Genomic DNA, 17333 nt, shown 5'->3' on the forward strand with positions numbered 1-17333 from the left:
CGGAACTAACTTACGAATTCTAGTACCAATTAAAACCTGAGAAGGCTTATCCTCTGATTTCCTTCTTTAGGGTGGGGGGGGGGGGGAGGGGGTACTGGGCGAGCGGGGGGGGGGGGGGAGTTGTAATTAACTGGACACACTTTTCAGTTTGTGAACGTAAATACCTGAAAACCTTTGGGAAAAAGTTTCACTCATTTGCGAAAAAAATGGCAAAACATTTTTCTATTTATTTTGAGTATTTTTCCATACATTATTGAAAGAATCGCAAACCAAAATGCATCAGGTTCCAGCAATACCAAAACAGAGAACATTTTTAGAACCAAAATTAGAACACCACTTAAATTGCAAAGCTTTACTTAAATGCTATGAAGACAGGACTGTTTCTTGGTTACTAGTCTGCCCTCACTGGCAGTAAGCCCTGGTAAGAGCAGGCCTGCCAGTACTTATCATGGGTTTTCCCCACTCCCAGCAGGGCTCTTGCTTAACAGGAGGGGAGGTGGAACCAGCCTGGGTTCACCCAATCCTGGGTCAGACCTGGTGCCCTCCTCCTGGCCGTACATAAGGGGAGTGCCGCCCAAATTTAGTCAGTGCCTCTCCCCACTTGAGAGAGGCATGTCACACACAGGCCTTCCCTGTTCCTCTTCCCCTCTGGGGAGAGTGAGTGTGTACCTTTCCCCTGCGTCTGCTAGAGGGGCAGGGAAGAGCAACGACTGCTGTAGGGGCTCTTGACCTGTAGTGCAGGTCCAGGGGCCATCCTACAGCTGGAGATATCACCAGAGACTGCATAGGGCAGAGGCCTGCTGTGACTGCATTGAGCTGAACAGAATAAACCGTTCCTGTTTCATATACCTCCTGTCTGGTGTGTGATCTTACTGGGGAAGGAGAGGGATTGTTTGTATCATAGGAGATCGCCTCCATACATCTGGAGCCTGTGACAGATGGAGGCGCTGCACTGCTAGAGAACCATGCTGGGTATGTACCCCAGAAACCTGTCCTGTGTCCCCACAAACCTCGGTGGACGACTCAGCCCACCTGCTTACCAACAGGTAGCATGTGTGAGGAATCCGCTACTGGGTTTGTTTGAAGATCACTCTTGCAGAGTTGGTGAGCTCTCAGACAGACCTCCCCTTGGAATTGCAAGCACTATCACCTGTGCTTGCAATCATTGCAGCTCTGTTTCTCTGCTCTGGCATTGGAGGAATTCCCACACACCCCTGTCTTGGGATTGGCTATCTGCCCTTCTTATACTGGGCTTTCCCTTTCGCTCATTGCTGAGCATAATCCTAGTTCTCTTGGATGTAACTGTGTTTGCTACAAGCTTCTGTGGCCTGACTGCATTTCCTTCTTGCAGAGGCCTTCATTGCCTGGCCTACCTTGGACAAATCTGTTCCTGTGCTGAAGCGCTGGATCCCCAGTGCTAAGCTTCATAGGCCTTCGTGCTGCCCTACCCCTGTCCTCCTAACAAGGGCCCTTTCTACGCTCAAGCGGCTCCGCTCCAAGTTCCTGTTTCCGACGCTGAAGCTGCTTCGCTGAAGCGCCACGCACCTGCCTTCCCGTTGGCGACCCTCGCTTGTATCCTCGACCACCGCTCCTGTGCCGCCTGCCTTGACCCCAGCCTGGATTACGTTTGCACCCTGTACTTCATGATTTTGTATTCATAATTTAGAGTGCTGTCTATTATTGTTTATACCCAGCCTGGATTACGCTTCCGCTGCTTTCTCCAACCCAGAACCCGGCTATGTTTGACTACGGACTGCGCAACCCAGATCCGGCTTCGTGGTCTAAGGGCAGTGTATATACCCATCCCAACCTCAGCTTCGCAGTCCGGTCCCGGTTTGTGGCGAGCACGACCGTTACAGCATGCACCACACACGCTGTAATGGCAGAATCTCCCATCGGGTGGGGGAAACACTGTTACAGCTAAAAAGAATACTCTGAGTACATTCAATAGTACATCACAGATCTTCTGTTTTTTTAGACATCAAAAACAGCACAATAGCTGAGATTTACAGGGGGATGGAGCTGGCACTCCCCTCTCCCCCCCGACCCTCCATCCCATTCCTACATGCAAAAATGAAATGCTGACCTTAACCTACAAATGGACATTGAGGACTGGGAGGATGTCTGGGAATCAGCTACCAAAACATCGATTTGTACCATAACTAAAGAAAATATCTATAAAATCCTATTCCAGTGGTACCTAACCCCGAGCAGACTGAGCCAGATCTTCCCCGGCACACCAGATCTGTGCTGGAGGGGATGTGGTCAAAGGGGAGACATGGCCCACATTTGGTGGTCATGTCCGGAGATCCAGAAGTTCTCGACCAGAGTTCAGAAACTTCTCCACGAAACCCTAGGTCTGGAAGTCCCCTTGGACCCTCTGACGTATGTGATGGGAAAATCAATAGAAGATCTCCCCTCGCCGCTGTCCAGGTTGACCTCCTCTATCTTGCCGGCGGCGAGGTGCTCAATCGCTGCGGCTTGGAAACAAATAAAAGCACCCTCCAAGGGAACTGTCCTTAATAGAATAAATACGGTCATGAACATGGAAAGGCTCACAGCCATGTTAAATCAGAAGATGACCCAATTTTACCAAACCTGGGAACCATGGCCTGGCGTCGGAGCCCCACCTCTTCTACAGATCCTGGCCCGTAACTGAGTCTCATCTGGATGGATGGGAATGGAGACGACCGAACTACCATATTCCATCACTCCCCTCCCCCCTCCCATACCCCCACCCCTCCCTGTCGATCCCACCTCCCCCCTTCCTTTGTCTTCCCCTTAACCTACCTCTAAAAATAGAAAATGGTTTATTGGATGTGACTTGTTCAACCCGCAGTCATGTGCCTATGACTTCATTGCTATTTCTACAATGTTAGTATTTTCTGTATTTCTGCTACAAGTCTCCAATAAAGGAAAAAGCTTGTTTTAAAAAGAAAGAAAAAAACAACATCCATATTTTTGGCAGCCATGCATATGGCATCATTCCCCATTTACAAATGCTTTGCATGGGGTCGTACAATCTTTAATTTAGGTCTCTTCATAATAACACTGTTTGCCAGTCATCAACATTTTTAGCTTAGCTTTGTTCATTTGTTAAAAAAGTAATTATGATTACTCAAACAGATAGGCGTAAGTACTGTAGCTGATATGCTTGAATCCAGCGCTCCCTCCAAGAAGCAGTACATACTTTATACCTTTTTTATAATAATAATACAATATATATATATATATATTTATATATATATATATATACACATATACATATATACATATACATATATACATATATATATACATATATACACACATACACACACACACACGTTACCGTTCCAAGGTCTGGTAAAGCAAGAGACAGTACTCAATTGTAGAAAACTTCACAAAGTGTATTGGTGAAAATAGTGGTACATCAAGAAACCCAACGTTTCGGTCCTCCAAAATGGGACCTTCCTCATATATATATTTTATGTTATTTTATCTGCAAGTCAGTTTAAGGGGTGATTGAAACTTTCTAAGGAATTACAATTACACTGATCAGTTGTTTACCAGCTAATATGAACTAAACCCTTTTTGGGATGTGTGGCCAGTACCAGATTCCTTGTTCATGAGCGCTACTCAGAACACGGAGGAAACCAACTCTGGAAATGTGACATGTCAACCGGAGATGGGGAAACTGTCTGCAAATTCATAAAGGTTCACCAAGAATTACCAAACAGAATGTCAGTCCACAGGGAATAATACAGTATGTACTCCAGCACAGGGAATAATATGCACTCTAGCACAGGGGATAATATGCACTCTAGCACAGGGAATAATATGCACTCTAGCACAGGGAATAATATGCACTCTAGCACAGGGAATAATATGCACTCTAGCACAGGGAATAATATGCACTCCAGCACAGGGAATAATATGCACTCTAGCACAGGGAATAATATGCACTCTAGCACAGGGAATAATATGCACTCTAGCACAGGGAATAATATGCACTCTAGCACAGGGAATAATATGCACTCTAGCACTGGGGATAATATGCATTCTAGCACTGGGGATAATATGCACTCTAGCACTGGGGATAATATGCACTCTAGCACAGGGAATAATATGCACTCTAGCACAGGGGATAATATGCCCTCTAGCACAGGGAATAATATGCACTCTAGCACAGGGAATAATATGCACTCTAGCACAGGGAATAATATGCACTCTAGCACCGGGGATAATATGCACTCTAGCACAGGGAATAATATGCACTCTAGCACCGGGGATAATATGCACTCTAGCACAGGGAATAATATGCACTCTAGCACAGGGAATAATATGCCCTCTAGCACCGGGGATAATATGCACTCTAGCACAGGGAATAATATGCACTCTAGCACAGGGGATAATATGCACTCTAGCACAGGGAATAATATGCACTCTAGCACAGGGGATAATATGCACTCTAGCACAGGGAATAATATGCACTCTAGCACAGGGAATAATATGCACTCTAGCACAGGGAATAATATGCACTCTAGCACAGGGGATAATATGCACTCTAGCACAGGGAATAATATGCACTCTAGCACAGGGAATAATATGCACTCTAGCACAGGGGATAATATGCACTCTAGCACAGGGGATAATATGCACTCTAGCACAGGGAATAATATGCACTCTAGCACAGGGGATAATAGGCACTCTAGCACAGGGGATAATAGGCACTCTAGCACAGGGAATAATATGCACTCTAGCACAGGGAATAATATGCACTCTAGCACAGGGAATAATATGCCCTCTAGCACAGGGAATAATATGCCCTCTAGCACAGGGAATAATATGCACTCTAGCACAGGGAATAATATGCATTCTAGCACAGGGAATAATATGCCCTCTAGCACAGGGAATAATATGCACTCTAGCACAGGGAATAATATGCACTCTAGCACAGGGAATAATATGCATTCTAGCACAGGGGATAATATGCACTCTAGCACAGGGAATAATATGCACTCTAGCACAGGGGATAATATGCACTCTAGCACAGGGAATAATATGCACTCTAGCACAGGGGATAATATGCCCTCTAGCACAGGGGATAATATGCCCTCTAGCACAGGGGATAATATGCCCTCTAGCACAGGGGATAATATGCCCTCTAGCACAGGGGATAATATGCCCTCTAGCACAGGGAATAATATGCACTCTAGCACAGGGGATAATATGCCCTCTAGCACAGGGGATAATATGCACTCTAGCACAGGGAATAATATGCACTCTAGCACAGGGAATAATATGCTCTCTAGCACAGGGAATAATATGCATTCTAGCACAGGGAATAATATGCACTCTAGCACAGGGGATAATATGCACTCTAGCACAGGGGATAATATGCACTCTAGCACAGGGGATAATATGCACTCTAGCACAGGGGATAATATGCACTCTAGCACAGGGGATAATATGCCCTCTAGCACAGGGAATAATATGCACTCTAGCACAGGGAATAATATGCCCTCTAGCACAGGGAATAATATGCCCTCTAGCACAGGGAATAATATGCACTCTAGCACAGGGAATAATATGCACTCTAGCACAGGGAATAATATGCACTCTAGCACAGGGAATAATATGCACTCTAGCACAGGGAATAATATACACTCTAGCACAGGGAATAATATGCCCTCTAGCACAGGGAATAATATGCCCTCTAGCACAGGGAATAATATGCACTCTAGCACAGGGAATAATATGCACCCTAGCACAGGGAATAATATGCTCTCTAGCACAGGGAATAATATGCACTCTAGCACAGGGAATAATATGCACTCTAGCACAGGGAATAATATGCACTCTAGCACAGGGAATAATATGCACTCTAGCACAGGGAATAATATGCACTCTAGCACCGGGGATAATATGCACTCTAGCACCGGGGATAATATGCACTCTAGCACAGGGGATAATATGCCCTCTAGCACAGGGAATAATATGCACTCTAGCACAGGGGATAATATGCACTCTAGCACAGGGAATAATATGCACTCTAGCACAGGGGATAATATGCACTCTAGCACAGGGGATAATATGCACTCTAGCACAGGGAATAATATGTACTATAGCACAGGGGTACGCAAACTTTTGGCCCTGCTCCCCTGCCTGCTCAGCCCTAGTGCTCGTGCGGACCCCTACCTGGTATCCGGCGTCAAATGACGCAGCGGGGTCATGTGACGTCACGTTACCCCGCTGCGTCCTTTTATGCCGTATTGCCATGGCAATGCATCACCCGAAGCCTTCGGAGAGCAGGTAAGTGAGTTACAGAGGCCTCGCGCACTCCCCAGCATTTAATTTAAATGCTTTGGGAAGAGTGCGGACCTCTGTAAGTGCCGTGCCCCCCAAACAAATTCTCACGCCCCCCAGTTTGCGCACCCCTGCTCTAGCATATGTTCAGAAAAGCCAACGTTTGAGACATCCCAAGGTGCACTTTCTGTTTTTGCAGATTGCTTCAGAAACTTGCTCAACTTTTCATCGTTGCACAAATTTCCGAGCAGTGGCAAAGTAAACTTGGATAACCTCGCACGTCTCTAGTGTCAATGGTCCTAACAGGATCTCCAACTCCTTGACCTGCGTACCACTTATCATCATCATCATCATCATCATCGTTTATTTATAAACATATTCTGCAGCGTGGTACAGGGGGGGTACAGAGTTATGTAAATTACATAAACAGAATGACATACGAAATAAAGATAAACAAGCGCAAACAGGTACAGAGAGGTAATGAGGACCCTGCTCATGACCGCCATTTTTTTTTAAACAAGGATGGAGTTAATATTAAACTTTGTTTGGCTATAGCAATCATAGGCAACCTTTTCAATCTATCCATTGATAGCTACAGTAGTAGGTGTGTACATGTTGGTGCCTGTGTGCTTCAGAAAAGCTCTCCATGCCTTACCAGGGTTCCTAGGAACTCTTGGGTTCCCCGGCGGCCCTAAAGGGGTCTCTGCAATTTTCAGGTTATTTGAAATTTGTACCAAACACAGACGAATTTACAATGCATCTGATCTCAGACTCGCTATTAGAGAGGGTTGGGGTTCCTTACAATGCATCTGATCTCAGACTCGCTATTAGAGAGGGTTGGGGTTCCTTACAATGCATCTGATCACAGACGCTAGTAGAGAGTGTTGGGGTCCCTTACAATGCATTTGATCTCAGACGCGCTATTAGAGAGTGTTGGGGTCCCTTACAATGCATCTGATCTCAGACACGCTATTAGAGGGGGTTGGGATTCCTTACAATGCATCTGATCTCAGACACGCTATTAGAGAGGGTTGAGGTTCCTCAGAATCTCACAATATAATTATAGGCTTCCTTAACCAAAAAAAAAGTGTAAAATCCCACAATTTATCACATGGTACAAGAAGAAAGGCAAGGCAAAAAGCCCCCTTTTTTATCTGAGATTGTGCCTTACTGATAAATACAGTACCCAATTTAAAATCTGAAATCCATACATTGGGGCCCACTTTGTCTCTAACAATAAAATAACATTTGAGGTCCTAGGATAATGTATTACTAACATGTAAGGGCTTCAAAGTGGCCGATCATTATCAAGTCAATGTGGGTTTTGAGCGGCTGCTTCAGAACTTACTGAATAAGCCCCGTAAAGTTGCAATTTTTGATACATAAATACATATAACCTTTAGACAGCTTTCTCATGCTATGTCAAATCTTTATTTTCTTTGTTTGTTCTGCCTATAACAGTCAAAAGTAACCTGTTGCAATTTAGATTTTGGAGCAGTGTTTCACAACCTTTTTTTCCATCACAGACCCCCCCACCTATTTAAATGTTCCAATAGCCGGGGTACCCCATCACCTTATCAGTTGTCCCATTTATTAAGTTCCAATATAACTGGGTAGAAGCTGAAAAGACGTATCTAATTACAATCTAATTTTATACTTTCAATTACAGTCTTATCGTAAGAAGTAACAAAGGAGGGAGGGGGAGTAGGGGGTATGAAACCTTTTTTTGGACCAACAAGTAGTTGATATGTTAAAAACTTTCCAACCTCTCAGGGTCCTTCATCGGGTATGAAGGAGCCCGAGAGGTTTGAAAGCTTGTAACATATCAACTACTTGTTGCTGCAATAAAAGGTATCATCCCACCTACTCCCTCTCCATCCTGTGTTACTACATGGAAGAAAGGACCATCACGGCTACTCGCCAGTGTTATCCTAACCAACTGTAAAATGTTAAATTCTGTTTTTCTGTTATTTCTAATGTCATGCAAAATCTTTCATCAGCAATACATTCATACAACATGGCAGCATTCGGGCTGATAAACTAAAATCACACATCATTTGGTTTTTCCACTGGGCACCCTCAAGGTTAGTCTTAAGCACCCCTGCTGACAGGACACCCTCGATGAGAAACACTGTTTTAGAGAGTATACAAAAATAACTGTGGTTTCCTTTCACAAACAACACGAATCATGTTTCTACAGTATGTGTCAATTTAATACCCATTACATGATTTCCATTGAGAATTCAGATACAGGATAACCGGATTTCTGCATTCTTCTAACGAGGTTTGCTCTACCGTTAAGTAGTACGTCTCAAATTGTAGAAGAACATTACAGAAAATCTTGCGTACAGTTTATATTTAATGGCCACTATATACTGTATAAAAGACAAGATAAAACTAGCCAACCTAAAGTACGTGATAAAAATACGTAATGTAGAACTTATTAATATATGAATCCATGACTAGCTTGCCGTGTGTGCTAGTATTTGCACATATTGATGTTATGCGTTTTGTATGTAATTTGTAGGATGTTTATGTTGATCCCTTTGGTGCCTAAAGTCAGTGTTTTGCAGTGCATTTGTAACCTCAGACATCAAAGAGGTTAAATAATTTTGTTCCCCGTTTCATGCAAAGCTCACCCAGTACAAACAATACCAGAAACGGAATTCCTCCTGTTTCTCTCTTACAAAATAACAAATAATTCAAATAGACGTTAGACCTTGCCTGATCTGGGGCTACCTTGATGTGCTAGGCAAACTTATCATACCGTTATTACGGATTGTGTTGTATTTGAGTATTGTGGCTAATGATCCTCAGTAGAGGATCACAAGGTACCAGTGTTAGAAAGGCGTAAGTAAACTACTGTAGTTGTATCACCCATACTGTGTGTATTCTTCCTGCCGTCAGACCATAGGCCACGTGTGGCCTAGTAAGTTAGTAGTAGGAACTAAGACCCCCACCTCAGCAATACTCATAAGTCTGAGAGCTAAAAGTAGAGGGGTTACACTACTATATAACAAAATCAATGGCTGCCTCTTCATAAAACTTAATACAGTATCTTAAATAATTTGTGTCCCTATATTCACATAGTAAACTTATAAAAGTAGCTGACAAGGTCACTCACTTTGTAATAAGCTAAGTTATGGAGTCACTAAATCAAAAGCGGAGATCAGAGACATATTGCTAATCTTTTCTTAGGTTTAGGACCCAACCCTTCACATAGGCGTATATTGTGGAATGGTATGGATACATTTGCAGCTGTGTGCACCCAATATCACCTTCATTCTAGTAGGGTGCCAGTATAATCCTTATACTACCAATATATACACTGGGCTCCCACTGTAGTTTACATTCTATCAGCATGAGTATTGGTATATCAATCGCCTATACTGGTAAATATTTTAAAGCCTGTGTCAGAGATTTGGGATGAAAATACAGATTTCTAAAATGTCTATTGACTTGCATTGTAATGAGGGCATTTTATTCAAGGATGAGCATACAAATAATAACATTTTCAGAGTCTCCCTCATAAATAGGAAGAGTTGGGACAGTATGCTTTCACGTAAATATTTCATTGAATATAATCATTTAATTTGTTTCCTAACATATTATAACCTAAATGTTATAGAGCTTTGTTGTTCTCTTTGGATTGAAGGGTCTTTGCAAATGGTAATCGTTACCTGCTCAGATTCCAAATTCTCGTAGTGCACAGTGGAGATTGGGTAATTCTTGTACTCAGCTGGATCCATGTCCCTGGGAAGTGTGGAAGCCTGTCCAAAAAGAGTATACTCTTAGAAATGCCACATCGCCCATACCAATGCCATTAAAACCAGAGGTCTGTATTGGCTTGTTGCTATTCATTTCCACTGCCATTGTCTCAGTTGTGATAGCAGTATATCCACTATTACCGTATGTCATTATAACCAATGTGATCACTGTGTGTAACTCTAAGGCTAGCATAGGATGTTTGCTCCAAATACAAACCATTCAAGTACAGGCATACCCCGCTTTAAGGACACTCACTTTAAGTACACTCGTGAGTAAGTACATGTCGCCCAATAGGCAAACGGCAGTTCACGCATGCGCCTGTCAGCACGTCCTGAACAGCAATACCGGCTCCCTACCTGTACCGAAGCTGTGCACAAGCGGGGAGACTATAGAGCCTGTTACACATGCGTTATTTACATCAGGTATGCATGTATAGGATGATCGCAGTACAGTACATGCATCGATAAGTGGAGAAAAGTATTACTTCACTTTAAGTACATTTTCGCTTTACATACATGCTCCGGTCCCATTGCGTACGTTAATGCGGGGTATGCCTGTATTCTATTCTGGAGGTTGCAGCTTGCAAATCCTACTTACTGAACCTCTGTATAAAATGCACCTAGATTTTTTTAAGCAAAACCATCCTCTTCCAACTCCAAAAGGTGTTATAGACGTCAAGGACTCGGCCTGCTGAAAGGTTTCAGGCCCAGGACATTCCTGCCATGACCTGGGCACCTGCCAACTAACGGAGAGGTGCAGGCGACATGCAGAAGAGCCCTCAAGGTGGATACGAAGCAAAAAGTGATCCACTATGAGTCTTCAGTTGCCATTACCTACAGTTCCTGACTGCTGTAAGGGGTAAGTAAAGTTTTGGGGGACTGCCTGAGACATGTTAATATCACAGGTTAAAATTCGCCGAGATGTGATACAATTTCTAATTAGAAATTAACAATTAAATAAGAAGCAGAATACTGAAAATGTTCAACATTACCTAGACAACGTTCTTGTTTGTTTTTTATACTGTTGAAACAAGTAGCCACTACTTACTTTTTCCGGGGTCCTGTCCCTGCTTCTCCTGGGGGGCTTCCATGTTTTCTCTTTCGTCTCAGTGTTGATGAAGAAGTTCCTGCCTGTAATGGGATCCATATGGCGTTCCCAGTTTTCCGTAATCTGGACCGGAGAAGAAGAAGGACTAGGAGGAGACCCTTTTCCTTTCTTCATCTCCTCCAGATTACTATAGACTGGAGTCTCCTGCATTGCGTTTGCCAAGCCCACCTTAAGGGTAGAGAAAAGGCAACATTAGTGGCGAACGCTCCCAAACACACATTACTTTTTACTTCTGAATATTAGTTGGGATATGCACCATATGCCGTAAAACATGTAAAAAAAGAGATTCCTTATTCAAAGGATTTACAATCTAATTTTTGTTATAAGAGCACAAATTATGGAACTGGTCATAAAATCTTAGTTTATAGCCCACTCAAGGATGCATTCCCCATCCAAACAAATCACAATGACTCTCTCAATCACTTGTTAAGATGGGAACACTGTCTAAACAAAATAATTTGCTTCCATAGACATTCATGAGGTTCCCCCCTGGGAAACTCCATTTAGGACAGTCTCCTGTGCCATGAACAACATGTTGTTAAGAGCTCTGAAGTCATATGCCTCAGCCCAAGGCCATACCCTAGTCAGTGTTCTGGGGGGAGTTCTTCAGTATAGATGATCATATAAAAAACAAATACAGAGCAGAGCTGCATTTCAAGCTTTATAGTCAAACACAATCATGATGCCCTGTCCCTAAACATATGCAACTGTCTTACTTTTCAATTTTTAAAAGTATTTTAATCAAGCCAATCCGATTCTTTTGCAAAGGATTCTGCCCTTTTATTCTTTCGACAATTTGCCTTCAAATTTCACAATTTTCACACAAAAAATGTCTGCGCGTCTATGTCCTATTTGTGGTATTAGAAGGGAAGAATTTAGAACAAATTTGCTGAAGATGGTACTTTATCACCAGAATTTTATGTTCGTAATTAAAGCTGGATCATTTTTGCCAATAGAGTTACATACTTACATAGTTGATGAGGTTGACAAAATATGTCAATTGAGTTCAACCCATGTTAAATGAGATACTTTATCCTATATTTGTACTTCAGTATATTGATACAGTTGAAGGCAAACAAAAAACCCCAGTGAAATATCATCTAATGATATCTCATAAGGGGAAAAATAAATGCCTTCCTGACTCCAAATATTGGCAATCAGATTACTCCCTGGATCAACATCCTTCCCATGTTTACGTATTTGGTATATCCCTGTATATCTTTCCTTTCTATAATGATGTCCAACCTTTTTTTGAAGACATCTCTTGTATGTCTTGCCTTCAAATATTTCCTGGGCAAGCTACCCGCCTATCTGAACAAGCTCCTCACCACTACCACATGCAGCACTTATCATCTGAGATCTGACTCCAAAAGACTGTTCATGGTCCCAAGGTTCAGCAAAGTATCCGGCCGCTCCTCCTTCTCTTACCGTGCACCCCAAAACTGGAACAACCTACCGGAGACTCTCACAGCCACCACCAGTCTAAGTTCTTTCAAATCTAAGGCTGTCTCACATTTTAATCTGGTCTGTAACTGTTACATACGCCTATAATATTTATTATCTAACTGTTTATGCTATGTCTTGTATATAATGTATTCCCTGTTCACTTATGTAACTGTATTTGTAACCATGTATTATTTGTCATCTTAACTCTATGTCCAGAACATACTTGAAAACAAGAGGGGTAACTCTCAATGTATTACTTCCTGGTAAAATATTTGATAAATCAAAAATAAATAAATCTGCCAGCACAGTCTCCATGGGTTATGTATTCCACAGTTTAACTGCCCTTATTGTAAAGAATAATTTCCTAAATGTGGAGTACAGTTTCACAGTGATGTGTTATAGTTTCACACGTGTCAACCTGTAACTGCAATTTTTATGCAAAATTCATAGTTTGAGAGCAGCAATACAAGTTTCAAGCAAAAATACCATTCCAACCCCTCAATTGCAAAAATAACAGGGGATCTCAGTATCGAGATCTGTTTGGAGCAAAACCGGGGAATTTTCATCCTGCCCTTATATAGAATTTACGGAGGAATTACATGGTGCACAGATTATAATAAGATCTGCGTCTCTCTTTTTGCATTTTATTTGCAAGTGGTGTAAGTCTGACATGGCTGCATGAGGTGTGAGAAACTGTTCTTACATATGCAGCAGCTGCAAAAAATAGAGCAGACCATCTAAACACACTTTTCTCTGTGTTAACACATACTTTAGCCCCCCAGGAAAAGTAAATGTCCCTTAAAAATGCACGATGCCTTGTTAAATCTTCAATCTATCTGTGTACCAGGTAAAATATAGGCAATGACACCGCAAGCTTCCCTGCGCAGAACAATATGCACCTCCATTTGTATGCAGAAGAAGTAGAGTAGTGTATGGAATGTGGAAATGAGAGCCTTCTTCAGGATTAGAACACCCTTACTGAACTCCACACGAATTCACAGTACAGGCAGTTCCTCCTTCCCTTGTACTTGATGTCCGTTGCTTAAAAGTGAAGTTGCAACAAATCCTAACCCTCCATGAAGAAATAACGATGGGCACTGACAATTCCATTGCTCTATACGGTCCCAAAGTCCAACCCGTATGACACAGACCCAGGGTAGAACAGACACTGTCATTTACCTGTAAGACTCAGTTATAAGCAATAAGCAGGTTGTGCTGCTGAGCATTACACAAAAACATTGTTCAGCCACTGTACTGTTGCTTTTCATCAGGGTGTCCTGAGCTCTGCTTCTTTCATTCTCACCCCTTACCACCACTTGACTCTCGCTGCCTCTCTACATCCTGTTCCCCCGCCGAAAAGAGGAACCTCCCCGCTCAAGATTTTGCAAGGAAAGGCAACCTTCTTCTCTGCTGACAAATACATTATTTGGGGGGGGGGGGAGATGTTTGTCTATTTTACTCTTACGGTGTCTACATATTGTTGTCAATCAGTTTTCAATTCTGTAATTTTTTTAAAGACACCCGCTCTGGGAATTTAAAATGGCTACTGCCATTCACACATGTAGAAGAAAATATAAATCCTAACCGCTTCATAACCCCCGAAAAATATTCATCCATATGACATTCAAAAGCTCCAAAACGCAGTACTCGCATACTTTAGTAGCTCCGTAGTTTGACATTTCTGTCTACGTGTGTGAATGGCAGCAGCCATTTTAAACTCCGTGCGCCTCACCGCATGGATCATGGCACTGAGGCTGGCATCCGAGCTTTCCACAGCTCTTCAAATAGTACAAACCAAAATGTGATGACGTTACACTCCGTGCAAAGAGAGAAATAGCCGTCCCACTACGGTAGGACCCCCTCTGTGACGGCTATTTCTCTCTTTACACGGAGAGCGATGTCATCGCGTTTTCATTAACATATGTTGCACCCCACAAAGTGTGGCTTACTATTTTGAATATTGTATGCTGTATCACCATGGTTAATATTACAATAGAATGCAGTGAATATGTGTATTGTGACAAATGGCTCCCTTACAAAGCGCTGCCATCTGTCCGGGCACTTTATGACACAATCTTCTTGTGTTGCTAAACAGACAAAGGGAAAACGCGTAGCACAATATTGCATCATTCAGGCTCCTGACAGTTTTTATCCCGTCCCAGTTGGGGACTGCAACTTTAAGGGATATACATTTGAGGAACTCTGTCCTTAACCTTCAGTGGTTTATGCTTCATATCAATGGCAGACAATATAACTCAGGCACACAGTCACTTTAAGGAAAAACTGAAGCATAAAATTAAAGCTTACTCCACGGTAGGAAGGCAAACTACTGTATACAACCGTGTCTAACTAACACACTGGCTGGCTATCTCCAGTTTCCAGTTCTAAACAGAGCACATTGTAACGTATAATAGGAATAATAAACTGTTCTTATCTGAAGCTGTGGGACCTGTGCCCCAAGTGAGTCCAGGCAATCATTCTGGATACTCCGATACTTGAAAGGGGCGTCCTCCCCGAACTGGATGCAGGGAGCAGCAGTGCCTCAGCCTCCAGGCTCTAGGAGAGAGACTGATGCAGCAAACTTAACTGCCATAAATACCTGTTCCTCTATTAGGAGAGTATATGGGGGGAATTATAACCATTGTGAAATCTGGTCTGGATTTCCCATCCACCAGCCTCAGTAACTGTGAAGCTGTGGGATAGATCACATTTACACTCTGGCTGCACTTTGAGACTATGGGGCCGATTCACAAAGCAGTGATAAAATCAGTGCTTTTGCGTCCGACAATGCATTTTTTTATCGTGCTGCAAGACATGAAGCCAAAAGCAGGATTCACTAAGACGTGAAGGCCATTTTTTAAAGGCTGATAAAAAAATACACTATTGTGCAACCTGTTTTTTGTATCAGTGCTATCGTGCTATAAATTCTATAGCGCAATAGCTGATAGAAAAAAATGCAGCCTGTAAGAGCTGCATGGAGACGCCGAGTCTCTATGCAAGGCTCTTGCAGGCGATCGTGCAGTAAAAATATTGATTTTGATAATAGTGTACATGAGCAGGGGGTCTCCTGAGCTGAATCGCATTGGTTTCAGCCTCGGGGATCCCTTGCTTCCTGAGATACAGGCCCCGTTATGAGGTGCCGGTATCCCCTGTGCTTTTAAATCTCCCGCGTCACGTGACCGGGGGATTAAATCCTGCAGGGGGATACCGGCACCCCATAACGGGGTCTGTATCTCAGAAAGTAGGGGGTCCCCGAGACGGTAACCAATGCGGTTCAGCTCAGGAGACCCCCTGCTCCCGCACACTATTAATAAAATGTACATTAAAGCAGCTTCATTACCTTAGCGGATAGCTGCTAAGGCAATGAAGGGGTTAAGGCACAATAGCAGTTTTATTGGGGGCAATTTCCCTCAATAAACATTGCAATATGTACTACCCACCAATACACAACCCACCCACCCCCTGTGCCTCCACAGACCTCTATATCCCCCTTACACACATAAAAGTAATTTTTAGTTTTTATGCACAGAAATGATACAGAGGCCGGCGGGTGCCCTCGGCTGGTCCCCGGGCCCTTGGGAGTCCCCGCCGGCCTGCGGTACCATTCCTGTGCCTATAAACAAAAACATATGCATACATTCAAATAAATACATCCCTCCCCCCAATACACACAGTACAGTAATGGGCAAAATAACTATTATCCAGATATGGATAATAGCTAATTTGCCCATTGTAAAATACAACATTAGCCAGCCAGCATCAATAAAGTAAATAAACCTTTCTACTTACCCCTGCCATCATGAAGGGTGTCCTCGTCAGCATACTCCAGGTCCATGTTCTCCGATGCCAGTAAGAATACATGAAAAAATACAATCTAATGGCCCCTAACCCCTTAATCACCTTAGCGGTTAATAACACCTATAGTAATTAAGGGGTTAACCCACCCTCCCCGCTACTGACCCGGGAGGCCTAACCACCCACCCTGGGACTACTATACCCACCTGTACCCATTGATTGGCATAGTGGTACATCATACCCATATAATATGGGCATGCTAAGCCACAATAGCAGTCAATGGTCACCCTAATAAAAAAGCAGAAGGGCAAAAATACACAATAATAAAAGATATGCACAAGCACCTAAACACCCCAATTAAATAAATAAAAGCACTAGTCTACCAATTAAATAAATAAAAACACTAGGCAACCCATCAATTAAATAAAAGCACTAACCAACCAATCAATTAATTTTAACCACTAGCCAACAAATCAATTATTTAATAAAACCACTAGCAAACACATCAATTAAAACCAGTAGCCAACAAAATAAATAATTAATTAAAAACCTAAACCAATCGGAAAATGAACTCAAAACAAGCCATCCAAATGACAAACAATTTAAGCCAAACAATAAACAGAAAACTTAAAAACAACAATCAATAGAATAAAATCATTTGCCAAAAAATGCATTGGCTGTCACTGTATTGATCTGTACCCTAAATGGGCACAGATTAATACATTATCAGTCAATGGGCAATAAAAAACATAAAAATAAAAAAATACAATAAAAAAACCTGTAAAAATAAAATTACATATATTCAATATTCTTGTTACCTTCAGAAGTGTTGACCCTCCGAATCCCGGCGATTCTGCAAGCTCTCGTACACTAATGTCATCAAAGTCAAGCCAATGCCATCCACCGTGAAAATCCGGAACAGATAACAA

At 42.6% G+C, this 17333-nt stretch overlaps 1 protein-coding gene across 3 annotated transcripts in view; it reads right to left on the reverse strand.

The window, feature by feature from the left end:
- Positions 1 to 17333, reverse strand: part of ARHGAP9 (Rho GTPase activating protein 9) — a 142520-nt gene that overhangs the window by 78713 nt on the left and 46474 nt on the right. For 2 of the 3 annotated variants that reach the window (XM_075591530.1, XM_075591529.1), the window contains exons 4-5: positions 11104 to 11331; positions 9969 to 10058 (exon numbers count right to left, since the gene is read on the reverse strand). In XM_075591530.1, coding sequence (XP_075447645.1) covers positions 9969 to 10058; positions 11104 to 11331 — 318 coding nt within the window. Of the gene's footprint in view, positions 1 to 9968; positions 10059 to 11103; positions 11332 to 13788; positions 13958 to 17333 lie in introns of those variants that run through there. The other variant, XM_075591531.1, reaches the window with a different exon arrangement.

Source organism: Ascaphus truei, chromosome 3 (genome assembly GCF_040206685.1).
Source record: "Ascaphus truei isolate aAscTru1 chromosome 3, aAscTru1.hap1, whole genome shotgun sequence".
Classification (NCBI taxonomy): Eukaryota; Metazoa; Chordata; class Amphibia; order Anura; family Ascaphidae; genus Ascaphus; species Ascaphus truei.